Raw genomic sequence first — 14556 nt, 5'->3', positions numbered from 1 at the left:
TTTTGTTTATGAATACAGATGTTCAGTTTTTCCAGCACTATTTCTTAAAAAGTTTATTCTTCCTTCACTGAATTGACTTTGTAATTCTGTTGAATATCAATTGACCATATTTATTGGTTTATTTCTGTACATTCAGCTGGGCATGGTGGTGTAAGCCTGTAATCTCAGCAGTGACTGGGAGACTGAGGCAGAAAAGCCATGAGTTCAAGGCTACTCTGGCCAACAGAATGACAACCAGCCTCAAGAAATAATCATCTTATTTCTGCACACCCTATTCAGTTCCATTAATTTGTGTATCTGTCCCTTGAGTATCACACAGTTTTGATGATTATTGCTAGCACTTTGGGTTCTTCTGTTTAGGAGATGCCACCAAACTATTTTGCTGCTTGTATGTATGTGGTACTGGGGATTGAACCCAATGACAATCTCCCACTGAACTACATCTTCAATCCTTTGTATTTTTTGAGACAGGTCTTGCTAAGTTGCCCAAATTGGCCTCAAACTTCTGATTCTCCTGCCTCAGCCTCCCAAGTCACTGGAATTACAGGTGTGCACCACTACACTGGGCTCTTATTTCTATATAAGATTTATATTAATATTTCATGTAAGTTGTATAAAATTAGAATATCCATATAAAGATGCTTGTATTATTAAGTAAGATCCTGAAATAAATTATAGCAAGAAATGTGTTAAAATGGTATTAGCAACTGGGCGCAATGGCGCACACCAGTAATCCCAGTGGCTTGGGAGGCTAAGGCAGGAGGATCTCGAGTTCAAAGCCAGCCTCAGCAACTTGGCAAGGCCCTAAGCAACTCAGTGAGACTCTGTCTCTAAATAAAATATATAAAGGGGCTAGTGGGGCTTAGGTTATGGCTCAGGGGTAGAGTGCTTGTCTCGCATATGTGAGGTACTGGGTTCGATCCTGAGCACCACATAAAGATAAATAAATAAAATATTTTGTCCTTCAATAACTAATATACACAAAAAAAATGAATAAAATAAAAGTCCATATTTCTCTTTTAATTTCTTTTTTAACATGATATACACTTGTAATAAAATAAATGCTACAGCAAAGATCTCTTTGCTTTATAGTGTGGCAAGCAGCAGTATAAAGCAATGAAAGTGTCACATAGAATCTTATTCACAAATATTCAACTGTTGCTGTAGTGACAAAACAGCCATAAATAACACATACACAGACAAATGAGTATAGTTACATTCTAATAAAACTTTACTTACTGACAAAGTTGAATTTTATATAATTTTCATGTACATAAAAAATTAAAAAGATGTTTGTTTGTTTTTGTACTGGGGATTGAACCCAGGACTGCTTAACCATTGAGCCACATCCCCAGCCCTTTCTATTTTTAATTTTGAGACAGGGTCTCTCTAAGTTGCTTAGGGCCTTGATAAATTGCTAAAGCTGGCCTTGAAGTACCTCAGCCTCCAGAGTCACTGGGATTACAGGAGTGAGCCACCACTCCCAGCTCAAAAGAAGATACTCAAGATAATCAATCACAGGCAGGCTGGGTTTGTGGCTCAGTGGTAGAGCACTCGCCTAGCATGTGTGAGGCCCTGGGTTCAATACTCAGCACCACATAAAAATAAATAAATAAAGGCATTGCATCCAACTACAACTAAAAATAAATATTTTTTAAAAAGATAATCACAGGCAACTCATGCAGTCTTCAGGAAGTTCTTTTATAACCTAAACTGTGTCTTTAAACCATAGTACACTTAGAATGTTCTTAATGCTCAAAATGTAAAATAGCAATGTATTCTTCCTTGGGCACACCATATAAGGTATACCAGTCATTTTCTAGACATTTTCCTATCGATTTTAATTGCAAAAAAATCACTGTCACCATATAAAAGATTAAAAAAAAAAAAAAGGAGCCAAAGATAGCTCAGTGACAGAGTGCTGCTTGCCTAGCATGTACAAGATCCTAGGCTTAATCCTCAGCACCAAAAAGAAGAAAAAAAGAGAAAGAAAACCCCCTAAGCCATACTATGAGAACATATATTTTAGTTCAGTATGACATTAAGAGTAATAAAAAGCATAGGTATGTAAGTATTTATATACTTATAAAATATAAATCTATAAATATACAACCATAGTAATGCTAAGATTCCATGTTCCAACGTTTTTAAATTGAAAAATAAAATTTTTCTTTTTCTTCCTTCATTTTTGGTTTGTTTTTACTTTGAAATGGGCTCTCTCTATGTTGCACAGGATGGTCTGGAACTCCTGGACTCAAGCAATTCTCCTGCCTCAGCCTCTGAGGTCCTCAGCCTCCCAAGGAGCTCTTGCCACCACACTTAGCTTCTCCTTTTTCTTCTTAATGAGGAATTAATGGAATTAACAATACTTATTTGGCATCAGTGTTAGAAGTGTAGTAGTCTTTACTGCCAAAAGTCAGTGTGTCTGTTTCTATCCCAGTGTTAGAAGTAATTTCCTAACATGATTATAGTCAATTGCATTTATTTTACTTCATTCATTTTAAACAGTAATTTTTTTTTCATTTGCAGTAATGGGGATTCAATCCAAGAATGTTCTACCACTGAGCTATATTCCCTGCTTTTTTAAAAAATCTGATTCTTTGGGCTGGTGCTGTAGCTCATTGGTAGAGTGCCCGCCTCACACGTATGGGGCACTGGGTTCGATCCTCAGCACCACATAAAAATAAATAAAGATATTGTGTCCAACTACAACTAAAAAAATATATTTTAAAAAATTTGATTCTCCTGCCTTAGCCTCCTTAGTTTCTGGGATTACAGGTATGTGCCATCATACCCAGCAAGAGTAACTTACTTTTTAATAATAATAATATTATTATTTTGGCACTGGGGATTAAACCCAGGGGTACTTTACCACTGAGCAATACCCCCAGCCCTTTTAATTTTTAATTTTGAGACAAGGTCTTGCCAAATTGCTAAGGCTGGCCTTGAATTTGTAATCCTCCTATCTCAGCCTCTGGAGTTGCTGGGATTACAGGCATATGTACGCCACCACACCCAGCAAGAGTAACTTACTTTAATGTGATGTACACCATTCACTTTTCCAATCTGCTGTTCAATGGTCCAAACACAGGAATTGCATGTCATTCCTTCAATAGAGATGGTAACAGAATTCACACCCGTACTTGGATCCATTTTTTATTTCTTCTTTACATTCCTGTTGAAAATAAGAAACTCATTAATTTCAATTATGGAAATAATCTTTGCTCAATTTTTCTCCCATGTCCCCAATTGAAAATGTGTCAGTAATAAAATATAGTCAACATTCTTTTCTACTTTCTTAGGTAAATATTTTCGTTGCCTCCAATAAGACAATGAAATACTATTTCTATGGCCAAGTTAACTAAAAACAAAAATGCACGATATTCAAATAAAAGTAACTAGCCTTTATAGATTGCTTTCCTGATTTCTAAACATTTTTCCACACACAATCTCATTTAATATTGGAAGTGGACAGAATGAAAAGCTAATAAAAAAAATGTCAGAAGTCCTTAAAATGGCAAATAAGTTCCTACATGATTTCCAATTCTTGCCAACCTCAAATTAACCTCTCTGACCTCCTCTCCTACCACTTGCCAAACCTTTCTCTTGTGCTAGTCATGGTTGTTGTCATACCTGGATGACTAACACCTTATTCCCTTAGTTTCAGATTTTCTCTTAGATATCTGCTTAGCTAACTTCCTTATCTCCTTCAAGTGTCTTTGATCTAATCTAAACTTCTTTCTTTCCCCTTTTTTTTTTTTTGGAACTGGGGATTGAACTCAGGGATACTTTACCACTGAGCCACATCCCCAGCCCTTTCTCTTTTTTTTTTAAGTTTGAGACAGGGTCTTCCTAAACTGCTAGGCCTCCCTAAATTGCTGAAGCTGGCCTTGAACTTACTATCTTCCTGCTACAGCCTTCTGAGTCATGAGGAATCCCACCTAGCTAATCTAACCTTCTTATTGAACCCTATGTTGACCACTTTATTAAAATTGCAACCTACATTCTTTCCATACATACATAACCTGATTCTCCTTACCTCTGCTTTATTTTTTATTTTTCTCATAGAACTAACCACCTTCTAACATATTCCATAATTTGCTTATTTACTCTGCTTATTGTCTGTCTTCCTGTGGTGGTTTGAAAAAAATGTTAGTAAGCCAGGTGCAGTGGCACATGCCTATAATCCAGCAACTCAGCAAGTTTGAGGCCAACCTCAGCAATTTGGGGAGGCCTTCAGCAACTTAGTGAGACCCTGCCTCAAAATAGAAAATAAAAAGGGCTGGGGCAGTGGTAAAGCACCCCTAGGTTAAATCCCCAGTACCAAGAAAAAAAACTAATAAATTCTTTGTCACTCCTTCCTCCATGACTCTGCATGCACACTTTGTGTGCCCTGAACTTAGCAACTTGCTTCTAAGTTATGATAAAAGTTATGATAAAAGTGCCAATGTGTGATTTACAAGATTAGGTCATAAAATGCATTGAGGAGGATTCCTCCTGGCCTTCTCTCTTGAATCACGCAATTCAGGGAAAGCCATTTGCATGTATGAGGACATGCAAGCAGCTTTTTATTGGGAAGTTCATATGGTAAGGAACTGAGGCCTTATTTCAACGACTGGGAAAAACCTGAGAACTCCAGACAAGAGAGAATGGTCTTAGAAACTGCTCCTTCAGCCAGGCAAGATGGCACACACCTGTAATTTCAGGTATGAAAAGAGGCTGAGGCAGAGGATCACAAGTTTAGGACAGCCTGGGCAACTCAGTGAGACCCTGTCTCAAAATTTTAAAATAGTAAAAAGTTCTAGGGACGTAGCTTAATTGTAAAGTACCCTGGGTCCAATCTCCAAACAAACAAACAACAACAATAACGACACAAAAAAAATCTCCTGCTCCTTCAGACCTAAATTAAGCCTTTAGATGACTATAGCCCCAATCAATATATTGATTACAATTTCATGAAAGACCTTGAAACAGAACCACTCAGCTAAGCTGCTCCCAAATTCCTGGCCCATAGAAACTATAAGATAATAAATGTCTCTGATGTTAAATCAGTAAATTTAGGAGTAATGTATTACATGGCAAAAATTATCAAATATACTTCCTAATAGAATTAAAACTCGATGAAGTTAGGATTCAGTTTTTCACTGATATTAGGTTGAACCACATTAACTTATCATGGCTGCATGTCAAAAATACTAAAATATTGGCAATTTATATAAATCAACCTGATATATACCATGGAAACAGTGATTTTCTCTGGTGAGAGGAATTAAATTGTTAGGGGATAAGGTTGAGAAAAAAGAATTTTCAATATATAACCTTTTGTACTTTTCATTCCAAATGGTAAAACAATGGCTTCAGTTTTGCTAAGGTCAGAGAAGGCTTTAACAGAAACTACTTTTGAACCATGTCTTCTGTTATTTAAAAAGCAAGATGATTAATGGATTCTTGTCCAACTCACTTTTGTGGAGCTCTGAGCAACACAACAATTGAGTCCAGCGTATTTTGTTACAGCAGCCTGAAATTTTATATAAATGTGTATACATTTTATACATATGTGTATACATTCTCTTTAAAATTTGAGATGTAATTCACAAGCTAAAAAAATCTATCCTTTTAGGTATTATAGTTCAGTAGTTTTTGTATATTCACAAGAATGTGCAACTATAATGACTATGTAAATTGCAGAACATTTTTTTTTACCCCCAAAAGAAACCCCACGCCCATCAGCAGTTGCTTCCTATTCCCCTCTTCTCACAGCTGCTGGTAAATGCTAATTTACTTTCTACCTCTATGGTTTTGCCCATACTGGTCATTCCATATAAATAAATTCATTCAATATGTGTTCTTTTATGTCTAGATTCATTCACTTAACATGTTTTCAAAGTACATTGAAAAGTTGAAAGTACCAGTACTTGATTCTTTTCAGAGTCCCGATACTGTTCATTAAAGCATGAAAGATTTTAGTTTTCCTAAAGTCTGATTTATTTGTGTATATGGTGGAGTCACTGGGGGACAAATCCAGGGCCTCGTACATGCTAAGCAAGTGTTCTATCACTGAGCTACATCCCCAAACCCCAACTTACATTCTTTTACATATGGATGCCCAATTCTTCCAGCACCATTTTAAAATGGCTTTAACTAAGAAATAGTTCATTTATAATTCATATATTTCAAGTTTAGAATTCAATAGTTATTAGTATATGTGTAGATATGTGCAGCTATCACCACAGTCAATTTCAGAACACTTTCATCACTTCAAAAGAAACTCTATACCCTTTACTATCACTTTTTATGTCCTAAACCCACTACCCTCAGTCCTAGGCAACCACTACCTTCTGTCAACATAGATTCCTCTTCTTGGCTATTTCATATGAATGAGATAATATAAAACGTGGTCTTATGTGACTGGCTTCTTTAATTTAGCATTTTTTCAACATTCATCTATGTTGTAGCATGTATCAATACATTATTCCTTTTTATGGTTGAATAATATTCCATTGTTTGTATATACTATATTTTGTTCATCCACTTTTCAGCTGCTGAACATTTGGGTTGTTTCTAATGTGGTCTATTATGAATAATTATGCCATAAACATTCTTGTACAAATTTTTGTGTTTTCATTTCCCTCGGGAAATACCTAGGAGTAGACTTGCTATGTCTTATAATAACTGTGTAACTAAGCAAAGGCAAGACTGCTTTCCAAAGCAGCTGAATCATTTTATATTCTAACCAGCAGTGTATGAGGATTCCTATTTCTCTACCTCTCACCAACACTAGTTATTATTTGACTTTTTTATTCTAAACATCCTAGTGGGTATGAAGCGGCATCTCTTTGTATTGTGCCTTCATATTTCCTAGTCACCAGTGACGTCAAGCATTTTTCATAATCTTATTGAGTATCTGTATATCACTGAAGAAATATTTCTTGGGTTTTGGGGTTGCTAGGGCTTGAATCCAGGGTCTCACACATGCTAAACACATTCTTTGCCACTAAGTTACATCCACAGCTCCCTGAAAAATGTTTATTCAAGTCCTTTACCTATATTTTAATAGTATTGCTCATTTTTTTGGTGTTGAGTTGCAAGAGCTCTTTTTTTGTTTATTTGTTTTTGAGGTACTGCAGATTGAAACCAATGGCACTCTACCACTGAGCTACATTGCCAGAATTTCTTATTTTTTATATTGAGACAAGGTCTCATTAAATTAAAATCCTCCTGCCTCATAATATCCCATAATATCTGGGATTACAGGCATGTACCACCTCAACCAACAAAATGGTTTTTGATTGTTTGTTTTGCAGTATGGGGGATCAAATCCAGGGCTTCACACAGTCAGGCAAGCACTCTACCGCAGAGCTACGAAAGTTCTTTATATATTCTATGTTAACCCTTATCAGATATATGACTTTGAAATATTTTCTCCTATTCTGAGAGTTGGTTTTCTGTTCTCTTGATAGTGTTCTGTTAAGCACAAAACTTTTCAAGTCTGAAGAATTTATTCACTTTTTCTTTTGCTGTCTACATTCTTTTTTTTTTCTTTTGACAGCACTGGGGATTAAACCAAGGACCTTTGTGCATGCTAGGCAAGTGTTCCACCACTGAGCTATATCCCCAGCACTCCATTCATTTCTGAAATACAAATATCTTACAAAAGCTAAAGAAAAGTTCATCCCTAGACCCACCACTATTGGTCTGAATTTCAACCAGCACTACTTCTAGAACAATGATTATTTATAATGTTACCTGATCTAAAATAGTATCATAGTTATTGAAGGATATGAAAAATAACAACCCCCAAGTTAAAAAGGGAAATAACAATCCCCAGGGAGAAAGGAGGACAGTGTGACCTGGGGTAATGGGGGGGGGAGCACTGGGCTCTGGACATTCATTCTCTCTTTCCCAGCAACAATGGGTTTTGAATTTTTGCAACTGTTTCCTGATTTGTGCCTTGAACTTGCATAACTATTCCTCGTGACTGGCCATCTGATGCATTTTTACAAATGATTCAAATCTTGTTATGAATCAAATCTCATTTATTATGAATCAAAACTCACTCAAACTTATTAATCAAATCTCACTCAAACCCTATAACAAAAAAATCAGACCCCTCCTGTAATCAGTTGGCATTTTCTCTCCTGAAAGTGTGCCAATCTGCTGCTTAATAAAAAAAAAAAAATCTTGCTGATTCATTGAGGTCTGTTTCCTGTTTTGGTCATTTTTGCTTTCAGTTATTAGTCTATTTATATTATTTGCTTTTATAGTTATGGCTATAGCTATTCCAAAAGCAACACTTACCAATTCAGGTATATTCACTAATTCTTCTTAAGAAACTAGTGTTAAAGTGTTACCTGTTTTTACACAAAGATTTACATTATTTATTCAATATAAATATATTTTGTCTACTTTTTGGTTCTAGTGTTTTTCTCATGGAAAAAAAGTCATAACCTTTAATGAGTCACACTGACAAAGATTTTTACCTTTTAGTAATCTATGACTTGCAAATAATCTCTATATAAAAATAAGCTATCATCACTCTGAGAAACTCCATCTTCCTTCCTCTAGCCAGAACAGCTGCTACTACTATTTTTCTCTAGAACAAATCTGAATTTTAACTAAATCTTTATTTTTTAATTTTTTGGTACCAGGGTTAGAACCCAGGGGCACTTAAGCACTGAGCCACATCCCAGTCCTTTTTATATTTTATTTAGAGACAGGGTCTCACTAAGTTGCCTAGGGTCTTGCTATATTGAGAAGCCGGCCTTTAATTTGTAATCCTCTTGCCTCAGCCTCCCGAACCTCTGGGCATGTGATTATAGGAATGTGACTGAATCTTAAGAGGAATAAGGGGGAAAATAGTAAAATGGAATTAGTTTAAGGAAACTAGAACTAACTGTTTTAGTTCAAAAAATTTTCTCTACACTGCCTTAATTTTCTATTGCACAAAATTTCATGATTTAAAGATTATTTGTTAATTGGTGTCTTCTTGTTTTTCTGAATTAAAACAAAAAACTTCAGCAATACTTACAAATTAAAATAGTATAATGAGCTGGGCACAGTGGCACACTCTTGTAATTCCAGCAGCTTGGAAGGATGAAGCAGGAGGATCGAGAGTTCAAAGCCAGTCTTGGCAACTTAGCAAGCCACTTAGCAACTTAGTGAGACCCTGTCTCTAAATAAAATACAAAATAGGGCTGGGGATGTGGCTCAGTGATCCGGTGCCCCTGAGTTAAATCCCTAGCACCCCCCACCCCGAAAAGGGTATAATGTACTTCTACATATCTTTTCATTAACTTAACAGTTGTTAAGATTCTGCTATATTTGTTCTATTCTTTCTAAATTACTTCAATGTAAGTTTTAGAAACCAACATACTTCACTATGCATTTCCAAAGAATAAGGATTACTACATAATCACAATAATTATCACAGGTAAGGAATTAACAATTACACATTACATAATATTCATTCTCTAAATGACCCAAGAGAAGTCTTTGTAGCTTTTATTTTTCCCAAATCAGGATCCAGACAAGATTCACACATTACATTTGGTTGTTACGTCTTTTCTTGCTTCATTTAACCTAGAAAAGCCCCTTTCATACCTCTTTTCCCTCTACAAAGTGACTTAAGAATCCTGGTCAGTTGTTTTGACAGCCATCATACCTTCTTTTTAAATATTTATTTTTTTAACTGACACAAAATAATTACACATATTTATGTGGTACCAGACTATATACAAACAATGCATATGCTGTGTAATGTTCAAAATAGAGTAGACCAGCTATCTCCTCAAATGTTTAACATCTTTTGGTGGTTAAGAATATTCAAAATCCGTTCTTCTTGTTGGATGTGATGGCACATGACTATATTCCTAGCAATTTAGGGGCCAAGGCCCGAGGATCACAAGTTCAAGGCCAGTCTCAGCAATTAAGCAAGACCCTGTCTCAAAATTAAAAAAAAAGACCTCAGAATGTAACTCAGTGATAGAGCACCCTGGATACAATGGGTACAACCCCTAGTAACTAACACACACACACACACACACACACACACACACACACACCCTTTCTTGCCTTTCTGAAGTCTACATTAACTATAATTACCCTACTGTGTAACAGAACAAACTCTTCTTTGACAGGTGATTGCCCATGGGTATTACATGTCCTGATGATTAAGATAAGGTCAGTTACTACAAAAGAACAAAAATCTAGATAAAGCAGAAAGGTAGTAATTGTGAGCAAAAGATACTTGGGACAAAAAGAATAGGACTAACCCCAGTGGAGAGTCCAAGGTTTGGGACCCAATGCAAATGTGAAGGAGTCTCTGGGAAACATTAAAGAATATGAAAAGTGAAACAGAAAATTTAAAAAACAGATCTTATCAAAATTCTACCCAGGGCAGGTCCTTTGCCTTTTAAAAACGAGGCACTTTTATTTTGCAGCACATGGCTGCTGCTTGCCTACAAGACAGACTACTCAAAATGCTCCAATATTTTATAAATCAAATAAGATTTATGAGGGTTGATCAAGAAACATGGTTTTATGGGAAAATATCAAGTTTAAACAACGGAACTGATAACAAACTTTTGGAATATAGTACATTCTGTAGATCAAGGCTAGTTTGCCTTTTTAGGTAGAAATGGAAAACTGAAATATATCTGGGCATGGAGGCACACACCTGTAGTCCCAGCAACTTGGAAGGCTGAGGCAGGAGGACCACATGTTCAAAACCACCCTCAGCAATATAGTGAGGCCCTTAGCAACTTAGTGATACATTGTCTCTAAATAAAAAAAATCAAAAGGGCAGAGGATGTAGCTCAGTCTTCATGTACCACCAGTTTCAATCAATAATAGCCCCCTCCCCACACACACACACAGACTGAAATACAGTTGTGGCTGAGTATTGTGGAGAATTGGTTCCAGGACACCCCACAAATACTGAAATCCATGGATTTTCAAGTCCCTTATATAAAATGACATAGTATTTGCTTTAATCTGTGTACATGTCCCATATACTTTAAATCGCCTCTAGATTATTCATAATGTCTAATATAAAGTAAATGTTGTATAAATAGTTGTTATACTGATAAGAAAAAAAAAGGTTATACATGTTTAGTATAAACACAACCATCAATTGACCTAACTATGTTTTTGATCCACTGTTGGTTAAATCTATGGACATGAACACTAATATATGGAGGGCTGACTGCAAAGTTTTATTATGAAGTATGATCCATACCACATTATAGGATTATCTTTTAGGTTTACTGAGAAACTGTGAGAGACTAGTTAAGCAGAAAGGCACTTTTAAAGTAACTGGGTATATTGGGGCAGATAGAATACCTGAACACAAAACGAAAGTCACATTGACATAGTCACTTTTCCCACTACATCCTAATTTAAGCATGCCAATTTATTAACTATAATACATATGTATTTCCTTTTGCTTCCATAATTCACCTGAGTTGTTTTTTAACTATTTAAATTAGACCTTACACACAAAACCTCAGATGAATTCCATCTTACTATTCTGTTATGTGTATATACACTTCTAATTGATTTTGTAATATGTCCCTCTTTTATATTTCAAATATCTTAAGATAGGTACAAAACCAGAAACATTTACTATAACCCCTCCACACACAGAAAAATGACTAAAAGAAAAAATGACTCAGAAAGCAGAGAAAAGAACATAAACAATGTCATATGGTATGGAAAAATGCAGGCTTTGGGGAAATCACAATATCAAAGAGGGAAATTTGATATATAACTATTAGTAATGAGTGACTCTGAGAAGAAGAGCATCCAACATCACTGAGGGAAATAACTTCTAGTTATTAAAGTATTTTTAGCCAATCCCTAAACACAGATGGTCATCACCATCATTAATACCATCTCTAGGGGGAAGAACAATATTATGACTAAATCATTATCTCTGGTTTGGAAACAAACTGTAGAAGTTGAGTATAAAACATGGCACAAACAGTCTAATTGCTCAAAATCACTTCTTAAAGCTGATCACACCAGCATAAACATCATTTTTAAATTCCCCTAAAATAATTAGTCCTCACAATTTGGGGAAGGATTCTGGATTCTTAATGATTTATAACATAGTAAAATTTAATTCTTTTGTGGATACAATTTTATCTGAATAATTCTGGGTTCTTGTGATAATCAAGGAAATAAAAATGAAAATCACAAATAAATATCACTTACCCCCATCAGCTAGATAAAAACATTAAGTTCTGACGGCCAGATCATTCTTATTATTAGTGTGAATGAGTACAATTATAGAAATTGGAAATATCTGGTGAAGGTGAAGAACTGACTATAGAACTTGACATTTTACTCCTCAGCATTTTACCCAAAACAATCTCACATATGTGCTTAAGGAAACATGAAAAAAGGTGTACTACTGACATTTAGTGGGTAGATGGCAAGGACATTGCTAAAAATCCTAAGATGGACCAGATAGCACCACACATCAAAGAACTATCTGACTCCCAAATGTCAATAGCACTAAGACTGAGAAACCCACCCTGAACAAGAGGCACGAGTAGCAACAAGGATAAATCCCACAAACATAGTTGAGGAAAAGAAGTTTCAGAAGTTGAAAAACATTAAAAATGCCTTATGTTGATTTTTGTATGCACACATATGTAGTAGCATTAGTGAAAATATAAAAATGTTAATAGGAATAATAAATTCCAAATTCAGGAGCTGGGAGAGGGAGAAGAGAATACAACTATTGAGGAGCACAAAAGGAAAATTGAACTACACTAGTGTTTAACTTTGGATGGTGGACACATGGATATGTTATAGGACTCCCTATGTTTTTATAGTTCTAAATTTTTCATTAAACTAAATTTTTTAATATTTATTTTTTTTAGTTTTAGGTGGACACAATGTCTTTATTTTACATTTATGTGGTGCTGAGGATTGAACCCAGTGCCTTGTGCATGCTAGGCAAGCGCTCTACCACTGAGCCACAACCCCAGCCCTTAAACTAATCTTTTAAAAGAGAAAACTAAGTCATTCTAAGTGGAAATAAAGAAGAAAAATACAGAATATTCAGGAATTAAGAGAAAAGTCACCATCTGCACCATCTGGGTGCAGTGGCGCATGCTTGTAAACAACCCGGCAACTTGGGAGCACTAACTGCAGCATTATAGGCAGCCCTTGCTTTACCTGAAGACTGTATCTGACAAATTTGAATTGCGCGGTTGTTTTGATGAGGAAAAAAAGCATTCCAAGCACCAAACTATCTTCTCAGAATCTAAGACTACTGTACCAACTCTATATGTAACCCGTAACATGGTTGAAAAGCAGCTGACTTATTTATAATGTCAAATAGTTGAATCCTATTTACCTCTACCTTCCTGAGATAATGATAGCTACCTTGTCTGAGGCAAGAAAAAACTTTATGCACATCAAAAACATGCCCCCCCCACCCGTGGTCTATTATTATCATGGCAGTAACTGCTCAGGCATTCATGGAAAGGTACAAAGATACTTAAGGAATATTTCTTACTTTCTGGGAAAACTGTTCCTATCTGTGTTCTTCATAAGGTATCAATATTTTTCAAGCAGTCTCTCCACATTACTCCCACTTTTGCCTGGTTTTACTCTGTGGCTTTTGCAAACATTTCCCTTTAAGTTAATCCTTTTGAGGCTATTGTTAGCTCTGTACTCATGCTTGAATTGGCTGCATGAGCATGGGCATGTCTGAGCTTTAACTTCCCTTATTTTAAAAGGAACTCATCATACTATTTATATAGCAGGATTGTTGTAAGATTCATGTATATGAAAATTTTGTCAACTATGCAATGCTACAGGAATCTGAAGTATATGTATTATCATAGCACAATTTTTTTGTAGAAATGCTGTTGACTAGCCTAGGAGTCACAGAAGTGGCTGATGAAGCCCATTGCCTTTTAAATTTTTAATGTTCCTGTTCTTTTTGACCTTATTACTATGTCTTGTTATTGACTCCTAATCTTTTAGGAATGGCCCAATGAAAAGAACAATTATGTTTTAAAACATACACCTGCCTACTCCAGCTGTTTCATGTGGAATCTTAGTTCTTTATTTAATAACAATTGTCTGATGAAAGAAAGTAGACAGTGTTTTGAAAACAGATTAAGTAGTAGGATTAATTTCGTTTTAAAAGCTTACTCATGTTTTTTAAAGGTATATTATACAAAAAAATATATAGAAGCTAATGCTTTCCTATTTGTTCTAATTTTAGAGGTGGTAGTGATTTTAGATAAAAGCAAATGGGTAGGAAAACTTAAATAGATGTGAAATTATTATGTAGATACCATTAAGGCAACTAGTTCTGTGTTTCTTGCATTGATGGAAATAATCCATTCATTAAACAAAGCAGGCATGTTTTTATAGCCCTGGTATAAATATAAGTGGGTGACTTGGAATGTTTTATGTGTTTGATTTATCATCAGTCTCCCTGAATTATTTCAGTTTTGGTAACTTACTTCCTCCCAGCCACCTCTGTTACACTGGGGGTTGAACCCAGGACCTCATGTATGCTTGCCAAGTGTT

General features: G+C 35.5%; 1 protein-coding gene across 1 annotated transcript in view; it reads right to left on the bottom strand.

The window, feature by feature from the left end:
• Positions 1–14556, bottom strand: part of Atp7a (ATPase copper transporting alpha) — a 142227-nt gene that overhangs the window by 62081 nt on the left and 65590 nt on the right. The window contains exon 3 of the mRNA XM_077794064.1: positions 3034–3175. Coding sequence (XP_077650190.1) covers positions 3034–3153 — 120 coding nt within the window. The 5' untranslated portion in view covers positions 3154–3175. The remainder of the gene's footprint in view (positions 1–3033; positions 3176–14556) is intronic.

Source organism: Urocitellus parryii, chromosome X (assembly GCF_045843805.1).
Source record: "Urocitellus parryii isolate mUroPar1 chromosome X, mUroPar1.hap1, whole genome shotgun sequence".
Lineage (NCBI taxonomy): Eukaryota > Metazoa > Chordata > Mammalia > Rodentia > Sciuridae > Urocitellus > Urocitellus parryii.
Note: the sequence above shows the minus strand (reverse complement) of the source record. Positions and strands in the feature narration are given on the sequence as shown.